Source organism: Rhyacophila brunnea, unplaced genomic scaffold (genome assembly GCF_057557595.1).
Source record: "Rhyacophila brunnea isolate RB1 unplaced genomic scaffold, BYU_Rbru_1.0 scaffold_13, whole genome shotgun sequence".
Classification (NCBI taxonomy): domain Eukaryota; kingdom Metazoa; phylum Arthropoda; class Insecta; order Trichoptera; family Rhyacophilidae; genus Rhyacophila; species Rhyacophila brunnea.
The window spans coordinates 39458865-39473317 of NW_028232785.1; the positions used below are offsets into that span (position 1 = coordinate 39458865).

At 34.0% G+C, this 14453-nt stretch overlaps 1 protein-coding gene across 1 annotated transcript in view; it reads left to right on the forward strand.

The window, feature by feature from the left end:
* LOC147077490 (uncharacterized) overlaps window positions 1-14453 on the forward strand; it is a 39906-nt gene that overhangs the window by 10987 nt on the left and 14466 nt on the right. The window contains exon 2 of the mRNA XM_085941706.1: window positions 13474-13626. Within this exon, the coding sequence (XP_085797832.1) occupies window positions 13474-13626 (153 nt within the window). The remainder of the gene's footprint in view (window positions 1-13473; window positions 13627-14453) is intronic.

The following is a 14453-nucleotide window of genomic DNA, read 5'->3' on the forward strand; positions in this document are numbered from 1 at the left end:
TAATTTTTAAAAACTGCCGTTTTTGTTTCCAGACACCTCATAATCATTCTGCTTCTTGCATCTCACCATTTTAAATTTAGTTCGTCTAAGACAATACACTTTCGGTATAGCAATAAATGTTGGGAACTTTGAAAAGCTTGGTATCAATGTGGGATATAAGCCATTTTCAAAAATTTACAGTAGACACAAACATGGGTGTTAAGTGTCAGTTTTTCATATAAACTACCAATATTAAACTCAATAATCTATAATGAAAACTTCCTTTTTTGATATTTTTGATGGATGTTTTTAAAAGAGCACCACTTGCACTAACATAATCAATCAAAACACGAATTTAGTGGCACATAAGCCATTTACAAAAAAAAACAGGAGACTCACAAACATGGGCATAAAGTGTCCGTTTTTCGTATAAACTACAAACATTAAACTCAATCTAAAATGAAAACTAGCGTTTTTGATACTTTTTGCGGATTTTTTGAAAAGAGCACCACTTGAACTACCATAATCAATCAAAACATTAATTTAGTGGGACGTGGTGCTTGTCCCACTTTGATATCAAGCTATTCTTATTATTTAATCTATGGTTGGTACCTACTTGTGCTTAAAATAAATAAAATTAGCTTGAAAATATTTTTTACTTTAGACGAAACCGCAGTATTACCGATCAAATCTTTACACTGCGCCAAATCTTTGAAAAGAAATGGGAATACGCCCAAGATGTACACTGTCTCTTTGTAAATTTTAAAACCGCATATGACTCTATTGATAGAGAAGCTCTCTGGAATATATTGAAAGAATTTGAAATACCGTCAAAACTTATAAATATAATAAAAGTATGCATGGACGGATCCAGACGGATTTTGAGGTGACAGCAGGACTAAAACAAGGCGACTTCTTATCACCCATGCTGTTCAACTTAGCTTTAGAGAAAGCCGTTAGAGAAGCTCTGAAAGCAGAAGGTGGAGTTACCCTGAATGGGTCCCATAAAATATTGGGCTACGCAGATGATTTGGTGGTGCTCGGAGAATCTGAAGAAGAAGTCAGAGATATTTTCACTCCTCTGGAGGACACAGCGAAAAGGTTGAACCTACGAGTAAATGTGGGAAAGACCAAGTATTTGAAAATGACAAGAGGCATTGAACCCTCTGGAAACATTGGAATAAGAAACTCCTCGTTCGAGAGAACCTCTCTCTTCAAGTACTTGGGCTCCAGCATTACCTCTAAAAATGAAATGTCCCTAGAGCTCTCTGACCGACTGAGAAGTGGAAATGCAGCGTACTTCGCGCTGAATTCCGGGTGTATAACGTGGTCATCAAGCCAATCGTCATGTATGGATGTGAAACGTGGGGTTTAACAGAAAAACAAGAAAAGGCGCTCCAAGTGTTTGAAAACAGAATCCTCCGGAGAATACTTGGACCCGTCAATGAGAACCACCGGTGGCGCATCCGCACAAACGCTGAGCTCTTCGACCGATACCAACCTAGAATCACTAATATTCTGAAGTCAAGAAGGCTCAGATGGGCGGGCCACGTTGTACGATCTGAAAGATCTAGAACTCTCTATAGGATTTACAAAGGCACACCAGCTGGCACTCGACCTCTTGGCCGCCCTCGACGGAGATGGGCGGACAACATTCAAAGGGATGCGGAAAGGCTGGGGATAATCAACTGGGAAGAGAGAGCGCTGGACAGAGATTCCTGGAGAAACGTTGTGCAGTCGGCCATGGACCTGAACGGCCCCTAGCGCCAGTTTAATAATTGAAAATATTTTTAGTGTCTTTTTCCGGGAATAACTTGAATAGGAACCTATGTCTTAACCTAAACGTATTATTTGTATTTTTGTTGAATAATCGTGAATAATTTAGCTATCCCGCATGGGACAATCAATTTTTGCTTTTCGGGAAGTCCCACAAAAATCAAACGTCTGGATTTGCTGATCGTGATCCTGAAATTCGCCTAGGTCAGGGATGGCAAACCTATGGCACGCGAATGTTTCACTTTGGAGAGAAACGAAATATTACTATTTTATATACTTATTTAAAAATGTTTTTTTATTTTTTTATAAAAAAGTTTTACAAATAAATATAATTATAATTAAGTACTTACTTATATAATATAAAACTTACTACAAAATAATAACGATATAGCCATGCGTATTTTCTTCGGTTTTTCATATTATGTTTAGGTACCCATGAGGAAACGGAAACGACGCATTTCATCCATAAATAATGACAAATCACATTGTATAAAAAATTGCAGGCAAATCATTTAAAAGGATATACATTACTTTTAATGTAAATATACGATTGTGTAGTTGGTCGTTAGGATCAGGGAATTAAAAATAAAAATATACAATCAACAAACCTTATGAAATTAATTATCGGCAGTCACTCAAATATAATAACTGCTTGTAATTTTTACTTCCAACATAATCTCTAAAAATGGAAAACCACTCAATGATAGAGAATATAATATGAAAGAAGAGTGGTTTAAATGCTTCCACCGATCTCTTTGAGTAATTTTAAACAAGGGAAAAAATATTCAAAGAATCAAAAATATGCCTTCGGCTAGAGATACGCTGAAAGACAAAATATTTATAACTCAATTGTAATTTTGAAACCTTTTTAATAGAACTCTTAAAAACTATTTCTTTAGAAAACTAAAAAAAAGTTCACCAAAAAAATGCTTGGCACGTCAGACGGTCGAAGAATATTATTTGGGAAATTTTGGCACGCGTACGTAAAAAGGTTCGCCATCCCTGACCTAGGTTTTATATTATGCTTCTGCGTTATATTATAAAAATTAGCTCGTTTTTGCATTTAGTAGCTAATTATTCAATGCATCATTGCGTTATTAATTCATACGAGTGACGTAAAAAATTACACATTATATAGGTAGGTATAATACTATAGCAAAGAAATTACTTATTAATTTTTGATCATTCAAAGACACTAATCCCTGTTTCAGACGGGACACCGGTGGCGTGCTCGTATATAATAAGGAGGTCTTTGTATTCGAACAAAAGGGTATTTGTATTATGTTATTACGCCCCGAGTTAATGAGTCAAAGCGTGTACGGTACACTTTTTCGTCGGCCGCTTCATTTTCAAACCGCCGATACACATGTTTTTATGATCGCAGCCAGTTTAATGTTTTAATTTATATCGCGAAATTATGCGTTGACTCATTAGCTCTGGGCGTTCATAAACATAGTACAAAGTCCCCTTTATTCGAATACAAAGACCTCCTTATTATATACGAGCGCGACACCGGTGTCCCGTCTGAAACCGGGGTAAGCGACAGGTCCATTTACCTGGATCACCCAATGTTAAAACTCCAACTTTTTTTGGGTGCATTTGTTTGTGCATCGTTAGTGCACGTTTGTGCACGATTTTTTTTCGTTTGTGCACATATAATAACAGAAAAATTCCAATTTCAAATTGGGTGTTCCAGCTAAACGTTTGGTCTCTAGTGACTTGATACTTGAACCAATAAATTAGCCTTAAATTTTTTTTGTTAAATGCATCTGATTAGGTATATTTATGTCAACTTTAAACACGATTTTTTAAATTTTTATCTCTTATATTAAGCTAGTAATTTAATTTTGAGCGGCCGTCAAGTTTAAAAACCAAACATTTTTTTTCCACATTTTTTAATTACACACCTTTGAGTATTTTAATTACATGATTTTTCATGAAGTTTTTATTGTTTTTTCATTTAAATTACGCGAAAAATTCGCATTTTTCCATTTTCACTAAGTACCCCGTGAAAATATCCCGAACAAAAAAGACCGCATCCGTTTGGAAAATCCAGTCAAAAGAGTATATACAAAATAGTCAAAACGGTGTAATGCTCACTAAATATGTCCGTTTATACTACCTAAAACTTAAAATTACTACCTTTAAATTGATATTTTGTTTACACAAAAGTGTCAAAATTACAAAAACATTCAACATTCTTAACATTTATCTTTTTATTTATGATTTTGAATAGATCAATGTCAGTTGCATACGGGAAAAGCAGTGATTAATAATTATTCTTAGGTACCTACTGTTTTTTAACAATATGATCCGTAATAAAAATAAATAAGTTATTAGAATACAATTAGGTATGCATATTTTTGAAAAATGCAATATATTTTCTGCAACGATATTTTCTTCAAAAGATAATATTGGAATGACATTTATATTTATTTTGTATATAGGAGTTACCTTGCAGGCACTTAACTCTTCCTAATAATATTTGCATAGGTATTATGATTTTTTTCTTTTTCTCTGTTTCTCCAGATGGTGCAACGTATGCTTGTAGTTCTGGTAGGTATTATGTTAGGAGAGAAGTGTTAGACAAAAACTTCATATTATGCTCTTCAGAATCGATATCAAATGAAGTTTTGTAGGTACTTTAAAAAGTTATTGCCTCTGACGGCTTCGACAATTGTTTCACGCAAATGGTTTTCTTCCGAATGTGTGAGTTTATGAGTTCTTAAACAACGTACCGACCAACATATCTGTTTACATTTATATTTAAATTCATCACGTTTATGAGTTTTTAAATGACATTTGTTTACATTTAAAATGAAATAGATCACACGCAAATGGTTTTTCTCCTGTTTCGTTTTATGAACTCTAAGATAATGTTGTGCCGTGGCTCCGTATAGGTAGTCAATTTATTTAAAAGGTTACTCACCATTAAGTATCTTTACATGTGTTTAAAGATTACTCCGTCGCGAGCATCCAAATGAACATGCATTGCATTTATAAGATTTTTCACGAGTATGTTCTATATATTATGTATATATTCATTTCATGTGTTTTAAGACAACTAAGTCGCACGCATTTATATGAATATACATCGCATTTTAAAGGTATTTCACCAGAATTGGTCATTTGTTTGTTTTTAAGATGACTAAGTTGCGAGCATCTATATGAGCATACATTGCATTTATAAGGTTTTTCACCAGTCACCAAAAATGCCGGCGCAGCTTAAGAGTTGGCCTATTGCGTCGAGGGTCTCAGGTTCTAATCCTCGGTCTGGCAAGTATGCATATTATTCGCGAGAATCTATATGAACATACATTGCATTTATTAAATTTTCTTCAGAATGCGTCATTGTGTCTTTTTAAAATATTAATTCGCGAGCATCTATATGAACATAAATCGCATTTGTGAAGGTGTGCACCAGTATTAATTGTCATTCAACATATTTTAAGACTATAAGGTGTTTTTAAATGACATATTTGATTACATTTCAAATCACAATCATCACACGCAACTGGTTTTTGTCCTGAATGTGTAAGTTTATGAGTTCTTAAACAACGTATTCAATACGTTGCTGCCAAAAGTTGGTTAGTCGATAGTTTAGGTATTTTGAGCTTACCACGGATAAAATTTCTATACTTAAATACGTTTGCTAGAAAAAAAAATCAAGGTCATCCGATTTTTAGAACATTGTATTTTTAGCTAGGTATTCATTATCTTGATAAAAATACGTAATCCTTGATTTTTCAATTTCCCAACTTCAAAAGACTGTAGAGATGTTTACAGTATTAATCTAGAATAATGTAATTACATTATTTTCAACAGAAGGTATATCGAAGAAATATCAGAAACATTATCAAATTACATAAACTTATTCAATGAAAGAACTTAAAGTTCTAATGTGTAAGTTCATAATATGAACAACTTACACATTCAGGAGAAAACCCATTTGCGTGTGATGAATGTGATTTCCAAGATAATCAAATATGTAATTTAAAAATACCTAATAAGCTTAAAACATATTATGGAATGGCAATTCTGATAAAAAAAACCTTATAAATGCGATGAATGTTCATATAGATGCTCGCAAATTAGTTGTCTTCTGCTCTCTTCTTGGTTGTATACTCATGGCTACCATGTCCATTACTTATAAGATCTTATAATCCCTAGTCCCATATGATCTTATTGATTCGATATACCTTCTGTTGAAAATAATGTAATTACATTATTCTAGATTTATACTGTAAACATCTCTACAGTCTTTTGATGTTGGGAAATTGAAAAATCAAGAGTTACGTATTTTTATCAAGATAATGAATAGCTAAAAATACAATGTTCTAAAAATCGGATGACCTTAATTTTTTTTTCTAGCAAACGTATTTAAGTATAGACATCTTATCCGTGGTAAGCTCAAAATACCTAAACTATCGACTAACCAACTTTTGGCAGCAACGTATTGAATACGTTGTTTAAGAACTCATAAACTTACACATTCAGGAGAAAAACCAGTTGCGTCTGATGATTGTGATTTGAAATGTAATCAAATATGTCATTTAAAAACACCTTGTAGTCTTAAAATATGTTGAATGACAATTAATACTGGTGCACACCCTCACAAATGCGATTTATGTTCATATAGATGCTCGCGAATTAATATTTTAAAAAGACACAATGACGCATTCTGAAGAATATCTAATAAATGCAATGTATGTTCATATAGATTCTCGCGAATAATATGCATACTTGCTAGACCGAGGATTAGAACCTGAAACCCTCGACGCAATAGGCCAACTCTTAAGCTGCGCAGGCATTTTTGGTGACTGGTGAAAAACCTTATAAATGCAATGTATGCTCATATAGATGCTCGCAACTTAGTCATCTTAAAAACAAACAAATGACCAATTCTGGTGAAAAACCTTTAAAATGCGATGTATATTCATATAAATGCGTGCGACTTAGTTGTCTTAAAACACATGAAATGAATATATACATAATATATAGAAAATACTCGTGAAAAATCTTATAAATGCAATGTATGTTCATTTGGATGCTCGCGACGGAGTAATCTTTAAACAAATGTAAAGATACTTAATGGTGAATAACCTTTTAAATAAATTGACTGCCTGCCTATACGGAGCCACGGCACAACATTATCTTAGAGTTCATAAAACTAAACAGGAGAAAAACCATTTGCGTGTGATCTATTTCATTTTAAATGTAAACAAATGTCATTTAAAAACTCATAAACGTGATGAATTTAAATATAAATGTAAACAGATTTGTAGGTCGGTACGTTGTTTAAGAACTCATAAACTCACACTTTCGGAAGAAAACCATTTGCGTGATACAATTGTCGAAGCCGTCAGAGGCAATAACTTTTTAAAGTACCTACAAAACTTCATTTGATATCGATTCTGAAGAGCATAATATGAAGTTTTTGTCTAACACTTCTCTCCTAACATAATACCTACCAGAACTACAAGCATACGTTGCACCATCTGGAGAAACAGAGAAAAAGAAAAAAATCATAATACCTATGCAAATATTATTAGGAAGAGTTAAGTGCCTGCAAGGTAACTGCTATATACAAAATAAATATAAATGTCATTCCAATATTATGTTTTGAAGAAAATATCGTTGCATAAAATATATTGCATTTTTCAAAAATATGCATACCTAATTGTATTCTAATAACTTATTTATTTTTATTACGGATCATATTGTTAAAAAACAGTAGGTACCTAAGAATAATTATTAATTACTGCTTTTCCCGTATGCAACTGACATTGATCTATTCAAAATCATAAATAAAAAGATAAATGTTAAGAATGTTGAATGTTTTTGTAATTTTGACACGTTTGTGTAAACAAAATATCAATTTAAAGGTAGTAATTTTAAGTTTTAGGTAGTATAAACGGACATATTTAGTGAGCATTACACCGTTTTGACTATTTTGTATAGACTCTTTTGACTGGATTTTCCAAACGGATGCGGTCTTTTTTGTTCGGGATATTTTCACGGGGTACTTAGTGAAAATGGAAAAATGCGAATTTTTCGCGTAATTTAAATGAAAAAACAATAAAAACTTCATGAAAAATCATGTAATTAAAATACTCAAAGGTGTGTAATTAAAAAATGTGGAAAAAAAATGTTTGGTTTTTAAACTTGACGGCCGCTCAAAATTAAATTACTAGCTTAATATAAGAGATAAAAATTTAAAAAATCGTGTTTAAAGTTGACATAAATATACCTAATCAGATGCATTTAACAAAAAAAATTTAAGGCTAATTTATTGGTTCAAGTATCAAGTCACTAGAGACCAAACGTTTAGCTGGAACACCCAATTTGAAATTGGAATTTTTCTGTTATTATATGTGCACAAACGAAAAAAAATCGTGCACAAACGTGCACTAACGATGCACAAACAAATGCACCCAAAAAAAGTTGGAGTTTTAACATTGGGTGATCCAGGTAAATGGACCTGTAAGCGACGTTTTGTGAACTAAACATAACTTAGGTACCTTGACGTGTACCTATAACAGAAAAAAACGTACATGTCAGTTTACTGGAAGGCAGGCGGGAACACCGGCAATTTACATTACTGAGTACCTACTTCAAAATGCTGTATAATTATTCAAGAATGATAACCTAAAGCTATCCTAAGATAATCCAACAAATAATCCAGTAATCGGCTCGGCTATTTTCAATTTATTCGCCGCTGGCTTCCACTAAATAATTGACAAAAACCGTTAAAGTCAATATTATCATTGTGTTCAAAACAATAGAAACAAATTCCACGACGTCGGTTAGTAATCGAAGTAATAGTAAATAGTTACCTACTTTGATTTAAGAAACAAAAATCGATTGCCAAAGAAGCTTGATTTGGAAGAGCGCTGATGAGTAGGTATTAAAATTGACCAATAGTTAAAATTTGTCGTAATTAGTATGTCACGCCGTAGCATATTGGTTAAATGCGACGGATGGGGCGTATACCCGGGAGATGCAGGGTTTGATTCCCGGCCGGGGTGGCTTACTTTTTTTCAAAAAAGATTTTTTCTATTGGTTGTAATATATACTCTCTCAGAAAGTATTTTTCTAAATTATATATGTTCAATAGAAACCAATGTCATTATTGTGTTTATACGGTTCAATATAGCAAGATGTGTAGGTATTTTGTAATAGGCGAAGTTGTGGTTCTGATTTATCTTCGTTTTCATTCACTTTTTATTGATAAACTTTGGTCAGGGTTGTGAATAAAACTAATATAATAATATACCTAGAATAAATTTAATTATTATTAAAACTGTGAAGGATGGGTCGATAGGGGAACGGGGGCTCGAACTTCGTATGTCTCTCGAACTCTATTTTCTGATAATAATAATGAATTAGGTAGGTACCTACCATTAATTACCAGCTTTAGACTAGGTAGGTAGGTAGGTACTTATTTTTTAATTATTTAATATGGTGAATCATTCAATTGATTTAAACAAGAGCTACTTTGATTTTTTTTATCTATATTAATGATTGTACCTACTTAAGTCTTTAAAATTATCTAATTATAAGTAACTGATGAATACTTTGTTTCACAAAATATTATTTTCTCGATTATAGCAACACCAATGAGGACGCTTCATTTTTCATTTTCCTTTCCGGCACTGAGCCTGGCCATAAATTAATATACGCAGACCAAAGCCCAAATATTGAAGCATGGATACTATTATCAAGCGCGATCCTGATGAGGAAGTGCAGTCTTGGTTTGAAGTACCAATAATTACGAACCCAAACGTCCCGGACGCCTCCACCATAAAGCAAGAGAATGCTGATGATTCAGGTTACAAGTTTGAGGTTAGTTTTTTTAAGAATCTGTCAAATACTACCTACTGCAAAACACCAGTATGGAGTAGGTATATTAACATGTTTCCATATTTTACAAACTATTTAGAAAGGTTTTCAAACTTTGTTTAATCAATTACCCTCCAACATTCAATTCGAGAGCAATTATTATTTTATTTTAGTAATAATTGTTCACGCTAGACTAAGGCAATTCTCTCACGCAGAAACTAAAATCCGACAAACTAGTTGCTGATGGAATTCATAAACTGCCCAGTGACATGCTTCGCACACAATGCCAAACTGTCAAACCCATTCATTGTCTTTCCTACTTCATCCTAAGATTTTTCCGTAATATCTTCACGGGAATATTGTGGTAGCCTGCAATTATACAGGCAGGAGTATTTCTCAACATCTGCCACATATTTTAAATTAAAAATCGGTTTGCCCATCTCTAAATTCTTTCCCCCAAATCTCATTTTTACATTTTGACTTGTTATTGCTTGTGTATTTCAGTTCAGTGGTACCAATTTTGGTAAGAAAATATGATTTTTCATAGAATCTATTGATGTTGGTACCACTGATTTATGGGTAACTGCACCGCCATCTTTTGAATGTCGGCAATGGTGACTGTCTACTGGGAGACTACATGTCGCGTCTCCTCTGTTTCAGTTGCGGAGAATTTGAAACTGAGAGATTCCAGTCTTGCCGCCATTGAAATACATTAGCTGAATACTGGAGTTTCAGTCTCGTCTTTTTTGAGTATCCACGTAAGAGGAGGCCTTTATATGTTGCTCTACATTATCCCGAATAAACCCGAAGAGGAACGAGCACGAGAGTATGGTAGATCAGCTCAGTTTTCTTCTTCTCGCAGGAGCGCGGTCCTGTGGCAGTTTTTTGTGCCTATCGGCAGAAGCGCAGGGCAGATAAAACCTTAATGGTATATACTATTTGACAGAGATATAAATTTCACCCTTATTACAATGCCAATAGAGTTCACGTTGTTATTATGTATTGTGTAGGTACTGATATAGAACGTCGGGATCAACTTTATATAAACACCTTTATATTTAAACTGGTTTTATTAGAATGTAATATCTATATAAAAAAATGAGTGTTTGTTTATTTGTCTGTCTGTCCCGTATGCGTTCCTATACCATTCGTCCGATTGCGATGAAACTTTGGTGAGTTATTGTGCGCACACCAGCAAAAGTTTCTGAATTAGTAAGAACATGCTTCTTTTTCTTCTTCTATTCGTATGCGTTCCTATACCATTCATCCGATAGCGATGAAACTTTTGTCAGTTGTTGTGCGCACACCCGCGAAAGTTTCTGAATAAGTACAACCATCTTCCTCTTCTTCTATTCTATCTTCTTCTATTCGTATGCGTTCCTATACCGAATTCGGAAAATCTATGCTTCTCACATGGACAGCCGTATGTGGCCTGCTCGTCGGCAAAGAACTGACCAATTCATTGGTGGTGGTATGACTTGCAGCCCAAGCATGCAACTTGTCTAATGCAACAATAGATTTTTTTTCAAATTAAAAAGTCGCATTCCACCAATATGCGGAGCTCCATTTGGCAACGTGTGTTTTGTGAATAACAATGACTATTCGACACGTTGCAGGCGGACGAGTTTTTACGTGAGAGCCGGTTTAACGCGACAAAGACTATGCTTTGCTCTGCTTCTTGGTCGTACACTCATGGCTGAAGATCGACATTTTTGTGTTTAAAATTTTTTCAGCTTTGGATAACGCTTATGAGTATTACAAAGGCCAATAGCTAAACTTTGTCGTAATTAAGCATGGCAGTCGTAGGATAGTGGTAATGCACAGTGCGCGACACCCAAGACGCAGTTTTGATTCTTAACCAACGCTAAAGCCGCGCGGCCACCGTGGGTGTCATGTCTAAATAATTGATGTTTATTCAATTGGAACAAATAAATCGATGTGTGATTAACACAAAAACATATCTACAAACAATGAGTTTTTAGTTGAGTATTCAGAATTGTTCACTATAATCGGTTCTATCTGTAACACAAAAGCGTATCTCCGTATTATGAGCAAGGACATAATCTAAAACGTATCTCAAAAACATATCAGCTGATACATTTTTGTGTTTATGGATTTTTTCTGTTTGGAGAGCGCTTATGAACAGGTATTAAAAAGGCCAATAGTTAAAATTTGTCGTAATTAAGCATGGCAGTCATAGGATAGTCGTAATGCACAGTGCGCGATACCCAAGACACGCTGGTTCGATTCTTACTTTTTTTCGAAAAAGATTTTCTCTATTGGCTATATTTTCTCATGAGTGTTTTCAAAATGATGTTTTTAACATGGTAAGGTAAATACATATCGCACCCTGAGATCTATAGGGTCGTAACTGCAAAATAACCCAAAAAGACTTATGAATGCGGTTCGATAGAAAAAAAAAAAATTTTAAGCTCTATGGCATTTACTGCTACTTGGAAGCAGTGGCCTCCTACACCATTGTGTCCATATGGTTATTTTATATAAAAAAAAATTCTGAGCTATATGGCATTATCTTACATGAGGTCCTTTTGCCTAAAAATATTTAATCTTTGGTACAATATTTATTGTACTATATAGCCGTATTTGCAGATGATTTGCATTGATCGAGTAAGTACATTCGCACATATATTTTTAAAGTTATACATCTTTTGTCGCGTTTAGGAAATCAGATCAGAGTGTATTTTTGGCGTGTGATATGTACCACATAATTAATTTGTTCACACGAAAAAAAACACACTCGATTGGATTCGAACCACCGATTGTTCGGTTATCAGCCGAACGTACTACCTTCACGCCACAGTACGATACTGCAATCATGATCGATTATACAGTATAATATTATGGTTTAGAAATGTTCCGTTGCCTAGGCAGCGAATCTATTATTTTTGGCCATTAGCAATTCCTTACCTAAACAAACTAATAAACGTCACAGTGACAGTTGGTACTTTGAAAATAAAACAACGATAAATAATTATATAATTTAGTAATGCAAGTTAACATTTATAGAAATAAACCAACGGAGCTTCAATAAGCGGCCCGTTTTCTTACGTGTGTAATTTAACAAGATAATTAAGAGATAGTCGAAGAATCTAGGTTATCACAAATTTTGTTTTTGTTTTGTTACGCCAAAGAAGTATAACTTCTAACGTGCGTACATAAGTACACACACCGATTTTTTTTAATTGTCAGACATTGAAATAAATTATATTTCGAATCCTACTGATGATTAAGTTATTTTTATTGTTTTCTTTTATTTCTCTATGTTTTATATATATTTTTTTAATTTCTATAATAAAAGAATTTTTATATAAAACACTAATTTTAATAAAATTTTATATGTAAAGGGTGCATATTGTTTTTTTCTATTAAAACTATGAAGCCGCATCTGAGAGTTTGTTTGTCAATTCTCATACTATATGGCCGCGACTGCAAAAATCCAGAATATAATTTAAAAAAATATATTTATATATTTAAAAACTACAGAAGGATAAAGTACACAAAGTTATTCTAACATGGTGCAATTTTCTGCAGTCCACCGCAATTAATTAAATTTTAGTTAATTATTTTACATTCAAACTCAAATTATTCAAGATCATGATATTTGCAGTTATGATCCTATAGATATCAATGTGCGATATGTTTACAAAAAGGCAGATTAAAGTACGCAATGTGCTGCAGTTAGCTGGAATGTCTTTCGGTGAGTATACATTCACTTGCCAAATGCAGTCTTACATTGGTGGCCACTGAAAGCATAGGATACAGCTGTGGCAGGTCTTATCCAGAAATGGATTGACTCTGGCTGATCATATTGGTGATACTGTTACCTAATATTATTAATCATGTTGTTATTTTCAGGAGTGTGAAGACAGCCTGATCAATATAAGATCGGAGAATGATAATGAGGATGTCATCATCAAACAAGAATTTGTTGACGATGCAATTCGCCAAATCAATAATGAGAATCCTCAACCCGGCCCCTCCGATCGACAATACAGCCCAGTAGACCAGGTACTTTCATTTACAGGTTCACTAATAACAAAACTATTAAATTTTTTTTTTATATTCGAAAGATCGATATCTACATTGCATTAAAATTAGTCACCGCAGTTGTTCTCAACGAAAAAAATTCTGGTCACCCGTTTTGGATGTCACTTATTCGAGCACTGCTGCTCGTATATCGCGAACAATATTGGCTTCCATTGGGTTTATCAGCATGAACCAGTGAATTCACGAAGATTTACAGGAAATAATCCAGATATACCATATCGCACGACCTTGGAGGAGGCCAATAATTTTATTGTCAGGTCCATTTTAGAAATCAACTAAAGCAATCGGTTTGCTAATGAAAACATATGACAATCGTGTCCTGTTTTCCGATTATATTTTCGTAGTAAAGTCCATTTGTAGCGGCGATAAGAGACCCACAGATGGCGCTGCCCATTGACTGGACGCCGCAAACGTTATATAGATGGATTAGAATTTAACCATATGTTAACTGCGTAATTTTTGTCTCAGTCTTACGGCCAGTCAGCTTAGCCTGATTAGGTCTGACCCTTTTGATTATACGTGCCCTCAATTTTGAAACTAAGCATTTGACATTATTAAGATTTATCTCTTATATTGTCGCACTCACTTCATCAGGCGGCGGAGGAAGCCGCTCCGTAAAGTTATGATTTGGATCGATTTATAATGCTTGAGACCACTGTAGCGAGAGAATGCCTCATGTGATCGCAGCAAATTCTGGTGTCATTTTGTGTATAAACAACCAAGCTAAGTAATACAGAAACAAACAATTTAATTGGTGCAAACAAAAATGCCTGTACCAAATAAGAAAC